This window comes from Lutjanus erythropterus, chromosome 20, assembly GCF_056507025.1.
Source record: "Lutjanus erythropterus isolate fLutEry1 chromosome 20, fLutEry1.hap2, whole genome shotgun sequence".
Lineage (NCBI taxonomy): Eukaryota > Metazoa > Chordata > Actinopteri > Lutjaniformes > Lutjanidae > Lutjanus > Lutjanus erythropterus.
The window spans coordinates 10,127,476-10,148,792 of record NC_139336.1 but is presented as its reverse complement, the minus strand read 5'-3'; the positions used below and the strand labels follow the sequence as shown (position 1 = coordinate 10,148,792).

General features: G+C 39.9%; 1 protein-coding gene across 4 annotated transcripts in view; it reads left to right on the top strand.

Moving 5' to 3' along the window:
• rxraa (retinoid X receptor, alpha a) overlaps nucleotides 1–21,317 on the top strand; it is a 136,529-nt gene that overhangs the window by 105,547 nt on the left and 9,665 nt on the right. For 3 of the 4 annotated variants that reach the window (XM_084746505.1, XM_084746506.1, XM_084746508.1), the window contains 4 exons: nucleotides 459–638; nucleotides 8,149–8,333; nucleotides 16,798–16,927; nucleotides 20,122–20,254. In XM_084746505.1, the coding sequence (XP_084602631.1) occupies nucleotides 459–638; nucleotides 8,149–8,333; nucleotides 16,798–16,927; nucleotides 20,122–20,254 (628 nt within the window). The remainder of the gene's footprint in view (nucleotides 1–458; nucleotides 639–8,148; nucleotides 8,334–16,797; nucleotides 16,928–20,121; nucleotides 20,255–21,317) is intronic. The other variant, XM_084746507.1, reaches the window with a different exon arrangement.

The window sequence follows — 21,317 nt, the reverse complement described above, 5'->3', positions numbered from 1 at the left end:
AACAACACTTGATAAATAGAGCATATTTTGTCAGAATTTTTGTAATCTTGAGGCTTTTTTGGTAAGGTTACTTAGGACACTCATAGCAGAAGGCAGTTTTATTCTCCCTTGAACAAATTGCCTGATTTTTTATGAAAAAAATTAAAAAACGAAAAACATCACTACATGCATCACATTTTCATAGAAAAAACAATAACCCCCCAAAAAAAGCCTGCGAAATCCTACAGGAATTGGACAGTAAGACGCTGAGACGGGGTGCCATGGTAGCTCAGTCTTACCCTTTCATGTCCTCACTTCAGCTGTACTGTCAATTAAAGGCATACACCCCCCCAAAATATATCTAGAATAAATAAATAAAAATAAGACACTCAGACAAAAGGGGAAAAAAACGACTCAGGAAAGGCTTTAAACCCTACATGCATTAGACAAACCACCTCTGTCTCTCTCTCTGTCCTCAGGTAAACACTATGGAGTATACAGCTGTGAGGGCTGCAAAGGTTTCTTCAAAAGGACGGTGCGCAAAGACCTGACGTACACCTGCCGCGACAACAAGGACTGTGTCATCGACAAGCGCCAGAGGAACCGCTGCCAGTACTGCCGCTACCAGAAGTGTTTAGCCATGGGCATGAAGAGAGAAGGTACAGCACATACCGTTGAGGATAAAGTCCCATTTACCCACTCCCTCAAGTCTGCTCTAATCCACATAAACACACACTTAGACACATTTTTGTACAGGAACTATTTTAGGAAATGAATGAGCATTGTCATGCATGTGATGAATGTGTGGAAGACTATTTTATTAGATTATTTATACTTCATTTGGCAGTATACTTTAAACTAATCAGATTTTGGTGTGTTCTCCAATTGCTGTTGAATGTGACACTCTGAGAAGATGCCAGAACACTCACTGTGACTGCATGTTCATTCATTTAATAACATCTCATGCAAATACAAAAGCTTGGGAGAAACAGTAGAAATATACACAACGTGACTGAGTTCTTTTGGTAGCAAACCCACTAGGGCTGCACGATTATGACCATAATGATAATCACAAGATTATTCATTTATTTTAGGGGCAAAATATTTTATTGCACTTTGACATTTAAAGAAACTGAGCACCACTTTCACTTCCATGTGGTGCTACACTTCTGCTAATGTGCAAATCTATGCATCAGAATAAGAGTCGTCACAAGTCACGCTTCATGTCCTAGAAGCAAACTAAAAATACAATTTCTGCAAAACTTTCTACCTAAAGTTAAATGAACAGAGCGCTGCTTTCACTTTCACATGGGGAACATTCATACAATGATACGCTATACAGCATCACTCTTATGGGTGTTTGAGCTGGACAAATGAGGTAATGTTAGTTCTTCTTTGCCCTCCATGCATTCATCATACTGCAGTTTGTGGGTTTTTTTCAGGTGCTTGAGCGAGCTGTGTTGCTTTGCAGCGCAGACACAAGACTCATGCCCTCTTTGCGCATGATTTGCTCTTGCTTAACATCACTTAGCCTAGATCCAAAATACTTCCAAACATCAGATGATGTTTCAAGGGACTAGCTCTTCGCCTTCCACTCCTTATTATTCTTCTGCTCTGGACTACAGCCACAACATCCAGGAAATTTTTCACAGGCTGCCACTGCAGGCTGTTAGTTCAGGAAGCGTTTGATCCAGTAGAGTTTTCTATGAGTGGATCGCACGTTTTAAACGTCAATACCACAGTCGATCATGTTCATTTAATTGTGGGATGCCAAAATAGAGATGATGGAGGTTAATATTTGATTAATTGTGCAGCCCTAAAACTCACCACTTTGCCTTTTCTTTTTTGAAAACAACATTAGAATACACAGAATTGAAATATTAAAGATTAGAAAAAAAATTACCAGAGGAGAAGAAAACAAAAAAGGGCACAGTTGGTGAAATATACACACATAAGTACATTGAAATTCACCTATGTATGTCGACACAGATGCATGCCTGCATATGTCAAACATATCTTGTTATCAACCCACTACAGACTATGAAATATTACCCACATAACTCCTAAAATCAGACCAGCTTTTATCAAAGAGGTGTGGTTTTCTTTGGAGATTGAACATTTTTTTATGTTCGACTTTAAATGGGTAACTGCTGCAGAATCTGCGGCAGGCAACCTTAGACGTGACATCAAGGTTAAAAGATGCCCGTTTTCGTTTGCTTCCTACAAGAAAAGCAGCTTGTTTCCTCGTCCTGCCTCAATCCAATTTTACAGCAGCACTTGCAGCCATGATTCTGCTCCGCTACATCATGCTGTGCATTGCGGCCACGAGCTCAACTGTATTTAAAAATGTTCTGCTTCAAGCACAACTTTTGGGGGGATAATGCATTCAGCTGTTGCAGTGTCGCTGGGTGTGGAGACAGAGTTAGGGTTTGTGAGAACAGGCGGTCCCCTGGGAGTTCACCGACACAGACTGGAGAAATAAAAACATAACAATGGAGCTGTGTGAACTTTTGCCTCCTTTGCATCCTCTGGATGTCACCGTTCATGCTCCTGTGCTCCTAATTATTTGTATAAACTTGGAAGTTGCGTGGGACAGCCCACCTAGTTATCGAGAACCAGCTTGTTCTCGCACACACAAAGGTTTTTGTTTGCTTATTTTACAAGATACTCTGTGCACAAAATCTAATCAAAGTGCTCAAATTGGATGATGTCTTGTAATTGTGCGGTGAAAACGTGCACCACGTTCCTCGAATTAGAGGCTCCTGATGGAATGCACATACTGCCTCTGCCCTTTTCAAATAGACAGATTTAATCAGTGGCACGGTGAGGCCAAGTACACAGTAGTTGTGGAGGACAGAACATTAATCAAACCTTCACTTTTTAAAATCATATCCTCAGTATCCATGTAAATGTGGTTAAAGAATTGAATTCAAACTGAAACAGTCTGTACCGGTGCACCTACTCCTGCAACCGCAGCCAAAAAATTAACAAAGAACAAGACTGAATATTCATTGTCATTTACTGATTATTACACACTGAACAGTTTCTTGACCATAAACATTGCATGTGTAGCGATATACTCCAGTGCATCATTCAAAGTTTTAAGACTCAGATAACATGTGATCCGCTGTGGACAGGAAGGGCTTCATTTCACCATTAAAGGATTTATTCAAGATAAAGCAATCAAACATTCCTGCAAACTTAAATCATTCCTCCTCCAACACAGGAGCCCTGTCCTCTGTCAGTACAGACCAGGGATTACAGAATTATCCACTGTAACATTTACGTGGTTAAGGTTTGACTTCCACAAATGTCATACTGAACCTTCTGCTGCAAGTCTACTACTTTTAGCTCCAAACAAGGCTACATTTAAACTCAATTTAAAACTTTCACGTGGGTAAAAAGAGATGGCGCAGAATAACTTTTTTAGCAGGGGAGGCCAGTTCGTGAATACTTTGACATGATTCACTCACATTTCTGCACAAATTAGTGATATCAGATAGTGATATCTTCAAACATTTCCGACAGCTAGCTTTGACTGTAGTTGAATGTGAATGTGAACATACAAATCTTGAGTGAGTGTAATGAGTGTAACATAATTATTTCTTGGTTAAAAGCTTTCCTGAAAGACAGCGAAAAGACAGAGATGACTGTATAGTGATAACTACGTTACAAAGAGGCGGATGCTGAGATATTAATCTCATAAACAGTGCTTGTATAGGCCTAGCTTCGTGCTAAACTGAACAAAACTATTTGAATCAGCAAAGTGATTCATAATTTCCATCTTCCACTCTTGACAGTTTAGTAAGTATTTTTTAGCCTGATGAAATAAATGCTCAGCTCCATCAGACACATCTGTCAACAATATGTAGGGTCTGTATACACATCCTAAACACTAAAAGAGGAAGCAGAGAGAAGTAAAATGAAATGTTTTGCTCATAAAGGCCATGATATTGTCATGAAAACAAAACAGTCTAATTTATTAAGTACATCCTTACAATCCAATATAATCCAATACAGCAGCTCAGCCATAGATTCTGCTCTTCATGCTGTAACATGGGTTTTAATTCAACTACATGTTTTACCATTGAGGTCAGTTGGTGGTGTAATATTCTGCCCCTCTCATGTATATAAAATAGGGAGGACAAAAAAATAGAAACACCTCAATATAATGGAGTTCAGTACAGCCAGGACTAGGACTTTACTGAGACACCAGCCACACGTCAGACATGTCCAACTCCGTCCACCATTAACTTCATAATGTAGAGCTGTTGTGTTGAATTGCATCAGATTGTACAGTTGTACCTGATAAAGTGGCCACGGGGTGTATAAAGACTGAAGCGCTTTCACATCGACGTTCCCTTTTATGGATCGCACGATTGGGCCCATCTACTTCATACTGTCACCGTGAAATAGACTGGCTCTTGAGTAGCGGCATTGTTGAAAAAGATTGTTTATGGCTCTTCAGTGTTTGAGAGCAACCCCGACGGTATGTTGGCAAATACTGTCTGTGACTGTGGGGCAGTACAGTAAAGGACAGATTATAGAGCCAATAAAGGAAGGCTGGGTTGTGTGAGGGGAATAAAAACTGGCAGCTAGGTGTGAATTTTAACACTATATGAGGGTGTTAAAAATATTAACGCTCTCAGCACTGCTGTTAAGCACTCTTTCGCACAATGAACAGATCAATCACTGTCAATCTCACCATTATTGCCACCATGGCGGCAAAATACAGATATAGACTGGGCTGCACCAACAAGGATTGATTTTTAAGCCTGATTTAATCATGGTTTAACTTTAAACTATGCTGCATCGAACTTTTAAACCAGCTTAGAATTAAGAAAGATTCAATTTAAATCTCTCTTGCACCAAAACTATAAATTCCAATTTAAACTTTGATCCAGTGTTAACTTAAACTTGAGGAGCTTTAACTTTTAAAATGGCTGCATTTTTTAGATGAATTTAGCAAAATAATCAAGTTCAACCCAACTGACTTTTATGATGCATCTCTTCTGTCTTTCACCCCAGTTAATAATTCGGCCAACAGGTTTTTCTCAGAGGAGAAACTAGAGCTTCTCTGCTGAGCCATCATGAGTAGGCTAACTAGGGTGGCAGATTACCTCATTTTAAATCTAGTTTTGTTAAACTCTGATTAGCATTAATCTTAAATTACTTTTCATTCGTGCAACCCAGTCATAGAGTGTGTAGATTATACTGAGCGAAGCAAAGATGCTAGCAGGTGTTAACCAGGTGTGCATGTGTGTTGGATGTATCGTCACAGTTTAAAGCCAAGTGAACAAGAAGAACACATGTATTTTGGATAAATGCATTTTGGACGCTATTCTGTCCCAGGCCAATTTGTCTTGACCTTTACTTGGCCTCCCCTCCCTCTTGCTTTTATTTATATCATTGTTGAGCTCTTTACTCCTTTCAAGGATATTATCATTTACTGCCTTTCGCCTCACTCACAGTGCTGCCTAAGCCTCCCCCTACACCCTGAGGGCTGTGGTTAGAGAACAAGGCAGCAGTAGCCCAAAAGGCTAAGCGAATCCACAGAAAAACAGGATTAAATGAATTTATGCTCTCCCAGTCAGGAGAGGAGAGGAGGAGGAGGGGGGGGGAGAATAAAGCTAACATGATTTCAGCCCTCCTCACCTCTCCCTGACTCCAACACAAGTATTCTACCCTTGGGCTGACCTCCACCGCCAGACAGCAGTTCCTCTAAAATGGGGCCCCTTTCCCTCTCCTCCTCTAACAACCCCTGCTTCCCTTTTCCCCCCCAACAAGACCACGGCCTCTCTGATTCAGGACTTGGAATAGAAACCAGAGTAGGGGAAACGTAAGAAGACAGATCATCCTGCAAACCCAGCATGTGTGATGTGTGTGTGTGTGTGTGTGTGTGTGTGAGGCAGGACAATTCTCCAGGTGTGTATGTAAGCTCGCATGCTGACATCGAATCTCCAAGAGCCCTTTATCTTTCAACACATTATGTCAAAAACTTTTTATTAATCCGTGTGTGGAGGAAAAACTTATAAAAAGCCACAGTACTTTCTCTGCGGTGTCTTGAATTAAGTAAATTACAGCCTTTTTAAAAGACAAAGCACACACACATGCATCTTTTCCATCCACACTTGAGGGTGGAGGTGCGGTTTCTCTTGCCTCAGCCGCAGTGAGTCTCGGTGTCTGCTCAGCACACAAACCATTTCCTGTGTCTCCTCGCCAAGCCAATCAGCTGACAGAACAGCACGGTTTTGCTTCAACCTGTTTTTTTTTTTTTCATACAAGATGTGGAAAAAAAAAAAAAAACGTTTGAGACAAAGTCTTCATTGATTTGTGTTCTGGGGTTTTTTATTTAAGACGTTCTGGCGGCCACGCATGGCGTAGAGAACGAGTGACAGGAGATACATTATTTATGTGCCTATAAATGATTTGTGTATAAAAGGAGCCGGCTGTTTGTCATTGAGCGCTGCATGAAAAACACATCTCTTTGATAAGGAGGCTGAGAGAAGTCCTTGAACATTTCCACGCCACTGCGTTGTGCATAATGTAGGTCTAAGGTCCTAAATAAATTCCATCCGCACTGTCGAAGCAATTATTGATGATTGAACTCTCTTGGATATGTTTACTGGCATAATACAAACAGGGTCATGCACTATTCACCGGCTAACTGAGACACACTGACTGAAGCAGGCACTCACACACACAGACACTCGACACGGGTAAGGAAACACACGCTAAAGCATGCATACACAGACTATATGTGCAAGTGTGTGTAGATAAGAGCAAGGGCCAAATACGCATTCAGTTTGCCACTGAAGTGAAACAGAGCTATTTGTTTTCTCAAAATTTGCAAGAATTCAAGCATTTCATCAAAGGAAGACTCAGTGTTGGGAGCTGTTCCATCATCTTCTACAACTATGTTGCAAAATAAAATAAAAAAAAAAAGACATCTGCCTTATCAAGTCATTTCATCTCAGATTTATCTGGCATCATTTATTTTTCTTCAGAGCAGAAGAAATAATCCTCCGGTGTGGTTTCCAGTGCAGCTCCCCAGATAGAGAATGCTTCCAGATATGAGCCGCAGGGCTTGGCGATATGGACAAACAACTTGACATTGATATTTATCGCTTTTGAGACAATATTGTAGAGATGTCAATTTATGTTTTGTGAAAAATAATCATGAGTATTGTGGGCATAATGATTAAGTGGGTAAAGGCAACTAATAGAATAGCTAGAACAGCCTGGTAAGTTCAGAAAATGACATCGATTTACCGTGATGCAGCCCTTATGAGTTGTACTCAGTATCCTGACCAAGACTTAGACAAGGCAGATTGTTGCACTAAAAACAAGAACACTTAATTGTAGAAATATTTTTAAAAGGTCGATTTGGAGACACCTTGGAATTACCCCACCACACTACCAAAATGTCAATTTTTTGTCTTTTTACATACAATTGACACAATGACTTGCTAAAATCCTGATTTTCATGAGTATTGCAGTGGCTAAGAATTCTCAATAAACATGTTCAAATGAACTGGAATTAAAAGTTGCAGAATTAAAGCTGCATTAATAAATATTTGGCAATTAGGGGGCAGAAGTGACTAAAAACAAGCTGAAAATCACATAGCCATGATGTAGAATGACGTTAAAATTATATTTTCTTAACATGTTGGCAAACAGCTATTTACTATGATATATACTGTATATCAGTATTAGCACTGATTTAGACTCATATTTGTGTCCACCTCATGAGCGTGAGTCCAGTATTCACTCTTCTTTTAGCTTTGCTTTGTGCAGATCTATGAGAATGTATTTACAGCTTGAAACAGAGATGATGATAAAAGTGGTGAGTGAATCAAAACAGTAAATGTGTTGCTAAAATCAAACAATCAGCCAAAAGAAGCTGGAGATTAATAATTCTCAGTGAATTTGTTACCACAAGTGACCACTTTCACATTACCAATAATTTAATATTTTGATAATCTAACTTCTTGACTTGTGCAGTATAGTTGCTGATAAAAATCAAAGCTTTTGAACCCTGAATTAAAATCTTTCTTAGTAATCAAAACCAATGCTGAGTCTTCCTTTTCAACACACGTGTGCACTTGAACACATGTTGACTCATGTAAAAAAGACAAAACAGAAAACAGCAGTAGTGACCGGAACCAGTTTTGTTACATGCAGCCGTTCAGGAGGAGCGCCAGCGAGCCAAGGACAGAAATGAGAACGAGGTGGAGTCCACCAGCTGCGCCAACGAGGACATGCCCGTGGAGAAGATTCTGGAGGCTGAGCAGGCGGTGGAACCCAAAACAGAGACCTACATTGAGACCAACCTTGGTGTGCCATCCAACTCGGTGAGCTGGTATTTTTATACGCTCTCTGGCAAACACTCACACACTGTGTCATTCTGCAACAAGTCATCACTTTGTGTACATGTTCGTGCCCATGGGCACACACACACACACACACACTCACACACACACACACACAGTGGATGATTTGTTTAGATCTACCCCAGGGCAGTGGTTCTCAAACTTTTCTCTGGCATGCCTCCCTTCAGAAGCCAGAAAAAGTTAATGCCTTCCTATCACATAGTTTTTTTTATCAGTCATTAACAATGACAGCGGAAGCAACGAATAAAGACGGATCCAAGTTGAGTTTTAGTGAAATAAAGGTCCAAATAATAGCATCAGCAAACTCGTTTGTTTATTTTCCCTCCTACCTGTTATATTTTTCCCCCAGTCATCAATATCAACACCCCCCTCCTGCACTGGCTCCATGCCCACATGAGGGGGACATGCACCAAAGTTTGAGAACCACTGCCCAGGGGGTTTCTGTCATAACTGCCCCTGCATTTATTTGGGTATTGCCTTCACCTGACTACAAATTAACAATGAAAAATAGATGATAGTTTGAACAGTCTGATGAGTAGCCACTGTGTAGGCACAAGAAAAAAATTCCTTATAGAGAAAATAATGAACTCACATTGATTATTGATGTCCGTTATTTTGATATATCTGAACAACTTGTTGTGAATTATTGCTGACATGGGAGAAATTCTATTCATGGGGTATCAGAGGAGGCTTTTTTCCATATTCTCATAGATGTGGGACTTTCAGCAGTTCTCCTGCATGTTTCCAACATTTTCCAAAAATGAGTACTGCAGTCCAAACAGTGAATAGCCGTACAGTGTTTATTATGGTTGAAGCAAGTTGTTTCCCCCTGCCTCCTCCTCCCCAGACTCAAGGAAGCTCAGTCAGGCTGCAGAAACACCCCAGGAGCACAAGACAAGCACAGTATTATAGTTGAATAGCTTTTCATAACTGTCAGTTGTCTGTTGATGTAAAGTGAAGCCTGTCATCCTTAAAAAACAAAAGACCACTGCTCTGAAAATACACACTCTGGAGTTGGAGTTCAGTGACTGCCTGCCAGACTCCATTAACATATTGCTCAGTTTAACCGTTATAAACATTGACTCTTTCTAAAAGATTTGTAATGATTATGTAGTAACTCATAAACAGATACGTACTTAATTGGCAAACATTCGACACAATTTGTGCTTCATCTTGACATGTTTCCTTAATGTCTATCATGGTTATTTTGTTGTTTGTTGCAGTAAATATATGACAGATTTCTCCTTTAAAACCTCTGGAATGTGTTATTGATCAATGACTTTTCTGTACAACTATCTCCAGATAGTGTACTATATACTAATCTGTAATCTAGTGTTTTTGCAGTTAGTATGGAAGAACTTAATGCATTATTTTAATACTAATATGTAAAGATACAAGACAATCCAACTGTAACTATGTCCAGAGCTACTTTCAGTAAGTAAGGCTGCTGCCAAAAAGGGAAATGTTCTTCAGATTTATGGCTTTCAGCTTATACTTTATTTTCCACTTTCTGAAATTGTGCTGGAGCTGTCCCAGCATTGTCCACAGTATCAACCCCCGCCCCCCCCCCCCCCCCCCCCCCGAGCCGAAAAACGTTTCTCTATCTCATTTTCCAGCAACGGCACACTTTAAAATTTGTCTGCAAACTGACATCTTAGCGCATATGTAGTTTTGTCATTTCTTCGTGTAAATATGGAGCTCATTATCCAACTACAATTCTCATTGTCGTGCTGTTTGAAAAACATTTTATTTCCTATATAAAGTTGCAGTAAAGCTTTTGGTTTTCTATGGCTGACAGTCAGGAAATGTATCAGCAGCCCGCTCATGAATTCTGGGTGTGATTACCGTTTGTCCTCCCTCTTTTAGTCCCTTTGGAGGTGACTGCTTGCGGTGTAGAGCGCGGGTTTACCTGTTCACCTTGTATCAGCTACTACACTCAGCTGTGAGTTTCCTCATCTCTCCCCTCAGTATCAGCTGGGCACTGTGGGCTGTCTTTGACACAGAGGAGACTAAGAGTGATGAATAATGCAACAGGCAGACTGTTCCTGAAAGCATCCCACAAAGCCTCAGCTTTCTCAGGAATTCTGCTGGAACATGAGAAACGCTGGAGCCGTGCAGCAGCCTACCAAAGGAGGCAGGAGAGGGGGGGGAGTGGAGGAGGAGGAGGAGGGGCGGAGGGTGAGACTGAAGGAAGGAAGGGGAGAGAGGGAGGGCTTCTTCTGGGATTCATCTGCTTCAGGGGAGGGAAATGTCCTGTGAAGTAAAGGTAGAAATGTGAAGGCTGTTATGTGAGTAAATGGGAGCTATTTTGGGGGGCCAGATGGAAACGTAGGAGATGAGCGTTGACATTAGGGAGAGGGAGGAAGAGCGGGGAGTCATGGGGGAGCGGCTGGCAGCTCAGACACACTAATGCACTGAGTGTGTTTGGGCTCGGCCATGGTGGGTCCCTGGATGCCCGCTGCCTGCCAAGGAGAGATGAAAACATGAACGCAGCAGAGAATTGTTTTGTTTATCAACTTTAGGCAGAATCATATCAGAATCATAAAATGTTACCAGCATACAAAATTGCCCAAATTTCTGACTCGGTGCAAGTTGTAATTACAGTAGAAACATCATTTAATTTGTAATATAAAATGTTTTCTGTGTCTAGTATGAATCAAAAAAATGTATATCTAATTTTGCACATATTTGCTACATTGTGATTAGGGATGCATGATAAATATTGGGGCTGATAAATTATCAGCCAATAATAGGAAATCTATATTATTATTTATTTTTCTGATAGTAAAATTATAGCTGATAGTATGGAAATGATGCATTGATGCATTATTTTGTACGAGTATGTAATGTTACAAGACAATCAAATTGTGACTGTTTCCCGGGAGACTGCCGGTAAGACTTAGCAGAGAAATTGACATTTATGCTTTCTGACTTTATTTTCTGTTTTTCAAAATCTTCCTGGCGCTGCTGACATGTCAACATCTATTTTTCTCTTTTTTCCAGCTGCAAGTAGCATCTATATTGCATTTTTTTGTTTGTTTGTTTTTAGTAAGAGCACAGTTTAAAATTTGTTTGCATACTAACTGACATCTTAGTGCTTTTGCAGTCTTGTCATTGATAAAATATCAGCCAATAAAAGGACATTTATATCATTATTTATTATTATGGTAAATTAAATTACAACTGATAAATAATATTATCTGATTTGACAGATTTTGTCAAAGCAATGAACATTTTTAGAGTCAGAACTGTTCTTTGTTGTAATAGTGATGTCAGTTAGATTTTATTCGGTCAGAACTGTGGATGATTGAATCAATCTTTGCTCACAGGTTATATGAACTTCTTTTATTGATTATCAGTATTGGCTGAAAAAAAAATAATATTCTGCATCCCTAATTGTAATATATATCGATATAAGAAACATGATTTCACCCATATGAACCCTGCCCTAATTCAGTGTGTCAGTTTTGTGGCTCACTATTATTTTACACTTTTATTGAGTGTTTTGGATTTGATGCATCATCATTTCTTAAAGTTCCTGAATGTTTCTTTGAACCTGGGTCAGGTTCTGTGCCATACTTTATACCTCTTACTGCTGCCAAGACATTTGTTTTTGGAAGTTTAAGGGGTCACTTAACCACTGAGTATTTTCTTACTTCTGCTTGAAGGTCCAGCTAAGCAGTGCAGATGTTTTGGGCTTTATGTGCCAAGGTTTTGAGATACTTGTCTGAAACTTTGGCTGCCACCCCAATACAATACAAGAGAGCTGAGAGGAATTAAAGTCTGAGTTTTCCAAATGTCACATTTTTGAATGCTTGGGGAACCATCAACAGATTTCTGGACAGTTTTTGTCCACCATGGCCAGGATTCACAGTTTAAGGCTGTATTCAGACCAAAATCTTAATCTTCTTTCTAGCGATTAGTGCAAGTGTTTAGGATGTGGGCATTTTTGTTTGTCCTTGGAATGTAATCGCTGTTTTATTTCTCTGATTCAGCTGAGTTTATTAACTCTCTCAACAACCGCAGCATTCTCATATCGCTATTTTGCAGCATAAACTACAAGCCTGGCCCAGAAGAAGAAGTTAGGTAGGCTGACTATCACACGTTCTGATCGCTAGATCACGTGATTAGCTACAGTAGTACAACATAAGGTTGCATTTCTCTTTTTTTTTTGTTTTTGTCAGCATCCCCTGCAGCCCCACCTCCACAGCATAAACTCACTACCCATCCAAATGAATGAAAAGACAGACTGCCTTTTTTTTTTGCCTGATTTGGTCTGAATACAGCTTAATTCCAGATATTGGTAAGTCGGTGTTCCAACAAGCACAGGTGGCCATGTTGGGAAGCCAGGGAAGGTTCTTGTCCTTGTCGCTATACGCTACCAACACTTGCTGGTTGGTTATGCCCTCCTGCTGATGTTCATCGCTGGCAGGTGGAAGCAAGTGGCTGGTGATGCCATGAGTCACGGAGCTCATATGTCTGCCGCCATCCTCAGTCCAACGGCAGCAACAAGGACAGCAGTGCAGAGAGGATTAGAATTCCAAATGAAGAACGCTGGGGGAAAAAAAAGATTTGGAACGGGAAAAAAGAAAGACTTACTGTAGCTATAACCTGGGCAAATAAAACTGAGTATCTAAGCAAGAAAACCTCTTTGAACTGACCCTTTAAGCAAGCTGCAGTCCAGAATGTTGGCAGAGGATCAGGCAGTGCAGGCTGTCCTGACCACAAGGATTGCCCTTCCCTCCAAGTCCTGTCCCCCTGCCTCGCCCCCCTGCTGCGAGGTCTCCATTGAGAGGCGCTGCCCCGTGCTATAATTGATCACAGGGCCCAGGCCATGAGCGTACATCATGAATAGGCCACCGCCACCGTCTAATGGCCGGGGTCTGGCCAACCTGAATAAAGTGTGTTTATCTCATGGTGACCTAGAACAGGAGTTAAACAGGCGTTAGTAATTTGCCTTCAGTCAGGCAGAGGAGAGGACTTCACTTAAGTAGGAGAAGGAGGAGGAGGAGGGGAGAAGATGCTATCATTCACTAATCCTGAGGGTGTTTCTTTCCTTCTTTTCTATGTATTCCTCTCCTGCTCCGTCTTTCCGTCTCTGTTTTATTTCTGGATGGATGCTCTAACGTCTGTGCGTTAATTTATGTAAAGGTTTAGTTCCTTATCTTTCCTCCGAACTTAAAGCAGGAAGCGTTGCTGTTATTTAGATGATAATTAGCAGATGATTCATCCCTGCTCCCACCACACAAGGACAGTTTCTTTTTTTCGATGTAAAAAAGTGGGACACTTGAGTAACTCATTTTCATACCGATCTGTATGAGTACCCAATTTTCTTTCGGTTGTCACGCTAGTATAGTCTGGTTCAAGCAGAATAATGAAAAATTGAAAGGCAAATCTTTCGTCTCCCCTCCTCAAGTGATGAAAATTTCATGGGACAGTATGCAAGCCTGGCATTTCTCTAAGTTGCTGGGATGATCGACCGCGGCGGCGGAGTGTGCGTGGCTATAAACCCTTTGATTTGCTGGGATCGAAGACAGTGGTGTTTGTGACAGGCATTTAAAAAATTTGCTAAAGGGGCTAAAATCCTGTAACTTAAATTCTTCTTCTCTTGCTTTCTTCAAGTTGTTGTTTCCGTCCCAGGCATCCTCGTGTTTATTTTCCTGCTGTGGTCCTTACAGTAGAAGAGGATGGCGCTCTTACAGTTGAGCTGCGAGGGATTCCCGCATGGGCTTTTGTGCTTTCATACATGGAGGTTAATGTTATTCCCTCACAGGTCACAGTGGGCTCCTCCATTGTGGCCTGATAACATCCTAAATGCTGTTCTGCGACTTGAACAGTAAGTACAGTAATGTGATGCCCGAGGATTGTTGCAGGAGAGTGTAAGCTCCTCTCCCCTGTCATCTCCGCAGACAGAGGCAAAGAAACCAGGTCAGTGTAAACACGGCTAAGATAGCCATACAACATTCATGAGGCTTGCCATGTTTAACGAGAACCCTGGGACTTGTATTCTTATGAAGAGGGGTGGCACGACCGTGGCGAGCGCCAAAGCCCCTTTTTTGTCTTTCTTTGTTTTGGCCAAGGCTGCCCTTTGCAATGAATTAGCCGAATCTGTTTATGTGTTTTCGAGAGGAAGTGCAGCTCACGAAGAAAACTGTCGCGCCGAGCCGCGTCGTCCACGTCTCCCACGGAGATCAGATGCTGAAATATTCATAGGATGCCTGTTTTCTTTCTCCCCCTGAAGAGAGAAAAAAAAGGAAGACTTGCAGTTTTCAAAACAGTGTAGGCTTTGTGTCTGGTTTAAGTTTTTCATATCTGTGATACTCTGCAGTCAGTGTGAGTTTCACACCGTAGGGAGGAGAGGAAGGGGTAGTCTTTGGCCTGCGTTTTAGAAGAGAAGAATGTGAGTGGAGGGATGTTTTCTCCTTCATCTTGAACTAATCTTCTCTTGAGAGCTGCAGTTGATGTCGGGATCCTCCGAGCTTTTAGCATCGATCGGTGGGATTTGAGGATGGAAGTTGGGGAGAAGTTGCTGACGGTTTTCGTCGGAGTGCGAGTTCACACAGGGATAGTTAGAATTTAAGGATGTTTACTTGATTTAAAATTATGCAAAGCATGTGCACAAAGTCTTTGTTTACACACATACATATCAGGGGTATGTTCTCCTGGGACGATGGTAAATTACTCGTCAGTGGCACTGTTTGGGATGTTATTTTTTCCCCCCTGCCCAGATGGATTTACATTTGAGTGAGTTAGTTGTACTGTATGTGTGATGCATTAGTATTCCACCACTGCTCACAAACTCCCTGTTGGTTAAAGAATAACGCCTCCCAGTCTGATCTACCGAGACAGTTAAAGACAATCAGTCTTTGTCTTTGGACTTGTGCTTCAGTTGCACACAGAAATGATCATCTCAACAGGAAAACAGCTAACATTCGAACCCACTTGTTTTTTTTCCAATGTTTTGCCTGATAACCAGGATGCTTACTTGCACATGTAGTGCATGCTAACTGCAGTTCACTTAACGCCCACCAGAGGCATTACTTCATAATGAAAAAAAATTCAAAAAAATCAACACAGTACCTTTAAAGTTGACACTAAATGAATACGTACAATATCAGTAATGCAATTTGACTCAGCGGAATATTATTATGTATATTCCTGGCCCAGAAAACATTTTTAGGCATTTTTTAGAAACCACCTTTCAGACTATAATGTGTGTTATAAAATTCAGTTAGCAGCTTTTTTAATTGAGAAATCTGTTTGATTCCACGGGAGCTGAATTCTTTTAATCAAATATAAATGTTTGTGTGAAGAGGTTGTTCCATAAAGCGAGACATTTTTATTTTATGGAGCAAGTTTTAACAGCAACAGTATCTGTACGACGCTCACCACAACACTTAAGACATTTAAGCCCCAAAGTGATGAGAGATTTTTAAAAGCACATGCACTATGCCTTACGTAACATACATTAAAATAATGGATATGACTGTGTCTCAGAGCTTTTCTCCCAGCTTTTATGCTCACCACTCCTCAAGGCTTAAGTAGATCTAATGAAGTGAAATCAAGAAAAGATTGTAGCACTCACCTGGACCTTTTATTTTACTCAGAAACCGTTCCTATTTTGGGCACTTAATGGACAATGTACAGCTACAGCGCAGTCCATTACCAAGAACTGCTTGTTTTTATCCTCTATCAAAATCAAATGTAGTTTTTTCTTCTCAGAAAAATTGCTAGATGACGACAGTGAATCTTTTGAAAATGCATTTCTTGGAAGGTGGGAATATGAAAACAGGTACACTTTGCCTTCCTATGAAATTGTACTAGCTTTTGATAGACAATGAAGCAACAGTTCTTGCTGGCAAATGTGTGTCTCAGTCACGTGACCTGGAGAATAATCACATCGTCATCAGTATAAGTAAGTATGAAGAATTGTTATACACAATTATCTACACGTTATAAAGCCCTGCCAGGTCTGGGAATAAAGTCCCTCTTTGAGCTCCTAAGCGCTTGTTATGTTGTGAAGTATCAGTAGAGTGTCAGGAGGGGCCCCTCGAGCTCCACTAGCTGTCCAAAAGCTGATTTGTGTGTCGGCTAAAAGGTCCCCGAAGAAAGAGCGCGTTTGGTGAAAGTCGTTTTTTTCCAGCGGCAGCTCTCTGCAGGTATTTCCTCCACGAGCTGGGACAGAATCACTGTTTGTTTTGTCTTCCTGCTAGCTCCTCTTTAGAGGATATTATTCACAGCGTAGTACTCATGTAAGCGTGAATGTGCATGTGGTGATAGGTGGCTCGACCTGACACCAGGCTCGCTGCCAAAACAGACACACACACACACACCATAAAACAAAAATGTGACACCTTTTCATTTCATGCATTACCTGAATTTCTAACTGCCAGGTTTGTGTATGCGTGTCTGTGTTTCTCTGCAGCCCAACGACCCGGTGACAAATATCTGTCAGGCGGCTGACAAACAGCTCTTTACCCTGGTGGAGTGGGCCAAGAGGATTCCCCACTTCTCTGAGCTGCCACTGGACGACCAGGTCATCCTTCTACGAGCAGGTATGTCGAAATTTGATTAAGCTTATGGAATCAGAGCTCCCGTTGGTGTCCCTGAACTTGCTGCGGGAGATTGTTGTTTGCATGATGTTCTTTAAATCAATCTAAAGTGAAAGCAGAGCCAAGGCCTCCATCTGTGCGTCATCACATCGCATGCTTGTGACAACATTGTTACGTCGGGTTATTTTAATTTCCGTTATGTTATGTTAATTTACATTACATTGAAGCTACAGTAGTTACATTATGGTACATTAAGTTAATTTTTGTTACTGTACTTATTACCTTACTGTATGTTAATTTACATTATGTTACATTAATGTACTTTACTTTTCTTTATTACTTTACTTTAAAGCCCTTTTCTTTACGGTACAATGCCATGACAGCACGTGGTGAAGCAATGAAGTGGTGCAAGTGGAGGAGCAGGTCAATACTTCATGTCAGAGAGAGAATGAGAGAAATATAATTAATTACATTAACTTAAATCTCAAAAAGTGACATAAAATTTGATGAAAAAACATCACGACACCATAGCAAAACTTAAAAATGATTGTGTTAATTTACATAACCTTTTTGTCATGGTTTTGTTTTTTTGTTGGTCATTTCCTGTTTTATTTTGGTCGTTCTGGTCCTCCCTCGTGTGTCTTGTTTTTACTTCCTTTGTCAGTCTTTGTCTGTTTTCCCGCTCTTTTTGATTGTCATTAGTTTCACCTGTTTGTCCACCTGTCTCATTAGTTCTGTCTATTTAGCCCCTGTGTTTCTCTATGTCAGTGTCAGTTCTTGGTTGTTCCCATGCCAGTCAGTTTGTGTCCTCTGTGTTTCCCTTCCGTGTTATTTTTCCCTGGACTGTCTTTTGAGTTTCCCTTTTGTGGATTCTGTTTTGTTGTCCCTCCCTGTATCTGTGTACACCTCTGTTTTGTTGTTTTACTTAATTAAACCTTTTTGAGCTGGCACCCTCCTGTTGTCTGCATTTGGGTCCTCACCTTGTTGAATCATAACGCTTTTAACTTATGTGAATAAGAAGCATTTGAAAACACTCAAAGAAATGTCAGTAACAACAAGCAAAAACTACCATGTAATTTGAACAAACCAACCAACCTCCTCCATGAGATGTATGGATACAGTCACATATGATGAAAGACCCAGGAACTGAGATCAAATACTGAACAAATAAGCACACAAACTCTGACAAATACCATGACTCCTTAAATCTAGCCATTATTATTTGAAAAAACATGGCTAGATTAGTTTGCTCTTTGATATTCTTAATACTGGACAAGTTTTTTAAAGGCCCTGCACACCGAGACAGATGTTTTTAGTTAGCATGACTGATTGGACCACCGATAAAGTACAAGTTTGGTGGAGTGGAAATGTCTATCAGGCACAGTTGAGAGAAGAGGTTAAAAAAGAAGTACCTTCCTAAATAGTAAAATATGAATATTTTATTAGTGTTCAAGAGCTACAGCTTCCATGAGACTCTGATAGAGTTAGAGCCTGAGCCAATACTGGATTTTTGAGGTTGATACCTTTAGCGATATTAGGGAGCAAAAAAATTCTGTATTGATATGTCAGCCTATGTTGAAATGATCCCTCAAATGTGGTTATGAAACAGTTGTGACAAAGATATGTAAATGGAGAAAGGATATTTTGCAGCTTACCGATAAGATTTATTGTCCAAAAATTACATCAGCGTTCTGAAACAGTAAACTGGTATTTTCAATAATTGTAAAAATGAGTAATACAACAATCAGAACAAAAAAATGACCAATATTATTGGCCAATATTGGCCTATCACTGCTATATCTGTCAATATTGGTAGTGGCATATATGTTGTTTGATATGAAAACGTTTTTAAACATAAGATAATGATAATTTGTTAGCATTATAGGCTTTATGTGTATATTTGATGCTTTTTTCTTAATTCAAATATATTTTGCTCTATTTGTTTTTTATTTATAGAGATTAGATCACTGTTTCAATGCCCTGCCTCCACTGTATCTTTGTCACAAGTGTTCACCGCCATCAAGAAATCATTGCAAAAATTGTGTATATATTTTATATTCTGTATAAAGAATATCAGGCGGAATTTTTTCACCCCCTAATATCCCACTGATGATAAAATATAAACAGAAAAACACAGAAATATGTTTTAGCTGTTGAAAGAAGCCCTCTATGAGAAAGCACACTGAATTACAGAAGCCAACGCCAGCTCTCCGTCTGTATCTAGGTAGAATAATCTCAGCAAAACACAACTTGAATCGACTAATGTGGTCATAACCATGAATAACTCCTCTTGGTCATGTGACTGAGACAAGAGTCAGACCCACCAAGGTCACAACTGCTCATTGTGTGTATCCACTGTCGGCCTTTGTGGAAAAGCAAGCTAACCGCTCACAATCACAGAGGCAGCAACGTATAAACACACACAGTGAATCATCTGTCACTTCTCTTACATTCACTAACATCACATCCAGGAAGGTCTTTTGGGTTTTCCCAACACATTGCCCTTGTTGCCTGCCTGTCGCTCCAAATTACACCATTATATTCTAAATCCACCTTGAGGAAAAAAAAATGCTATTACACACCCATCCCGTACTTTGAAAAAAAAAATTAAAAAATAAAATCCTCCCATCATTCCTTATCCTGTGCACATACAATGATGGAGAGACTTCAGCAAAGCAGAGAAAGACATTATTCTGGAGAGCTCGTCTCTTCTCGGCTCTCAGGTTTTCTATAAATAACCGCTTTAGTTCTGCTGTATCACAGATAAAAGCATCCTGGCTCCTCTCATACCCAACTCAACTCTGGGGAGAAGAGGCGAGTGTTGCCAGGCAGAACAGTTAAAGGAGCCCTGTCACTCAAAAGGCAGCGTCTTGTGTCTTTGGTGCTCTCTGTGTCAAGCCCCTGCTTTGGCACATCAAGCCTGTTGTCTTTATTGTGATGGCAGGCGCAGTTCATCCCTTTTACACGCTTGTCTCTTCAGAAAGCATGATTCAAATGTCTTAGTAATAACCTGGTGCCTGCGCTTGAGAAAGCTGCACGCTATTACCGTGGAGCTTAATTGATTCATTGGAATTCCCCTCTTTGTTGTCACTTTCATTTTGCTTGAATGCTGTGTGAACTTTTGTACTGGGATTTGCTTGTTTTCCTTTTTTTACCTTCATACTTCTCTTCCATCCCTCTCCCCTTCTCTGCTGCAGGTTGGAATGAACTCCTCATTGCGTCGTTTTCGCACCGTTCGATAGCGATTAAAGACGGGATCCTGTTGGCGACCGGGCTGCACGTCCACCGCAACAGCGCCCATAGTGCCGGAGTGGGAGCCATCTTTGACAGGTCATTAACATGCTACTGCACTTCCTTGTAGTCGTGTTTAAAGTGCAACCTGTATCTACCACCTTCAGTAATATTTTAGGTGCTGTTTTGTAATAAAACATTTTAAAAGTGGTTTACATGTTGTAACAAATGGCTTTATTAGTGGTAAATAATAAATGTTTTATAGGTTAGGAATAAGTCAATAATGAGGACAACTTAATGTAAATAACAAATTATAAATGTAGACACCCATTTGTTAGAATGTCTCATTAGAAAGAGGTATAAGTATAATAGGGTTAGGGGAAGGAATATACTGTCTAGTTGTTACTAAAGGTTTTCGTATGTTAATAAATATTAATAAATTTGTTATTAATCAGTAATAAGCCATTCACAAGGACAACTTGGGTTAAGTATTAATCATTTATTAGCTTTTATAAATTATATAATTACACATCCCTTAGGGAGCATTTCTTATCAGAAAGTGGTATAATTTTAGGCATACTTAAGTAAAAAAAAAAATAAAAGTTATAAATCAGTAATAAGCCATTAATAATAGCAACTTTTGGTTGCAAGGTCTAGAAATGTATTTTGACCAGTGTACATACTCATCCAACAAAATTCGATTTTTCTTTTTAGGATGGTCAAAAGTTGACCTTATTAATGCCTAATTACTGATCCATAAAGTATTATAAAGTTTAACACCCTATATAAAACTAAAACAAAAAAAAAATTCCATGTTATAATGTGATAACTTGTATTGTTATCTCCTAACATATTGTTATAACATCATGTTAAGACATTACATCACATTATAACATGATAAATCATATTGATATAACAAAAAACGTATCACTTTATAACATGAAATATTTCACATTATAACAAGATAAAATGTATGTAAATGCCGTGACAGTAATATGCTGCTGTACATTAATAACAATGGTGGAAAATTTAGTGTGTACACTCCAACAGCATTACTTGCTTATTCTCTTTTTAAGTAGCTCAGAAGTTATTAGCACCTTATTACTGATCTGTGAAGCATTAATAAATCATAAAAAGCTGTAGTTACAACTTCAGACATCCT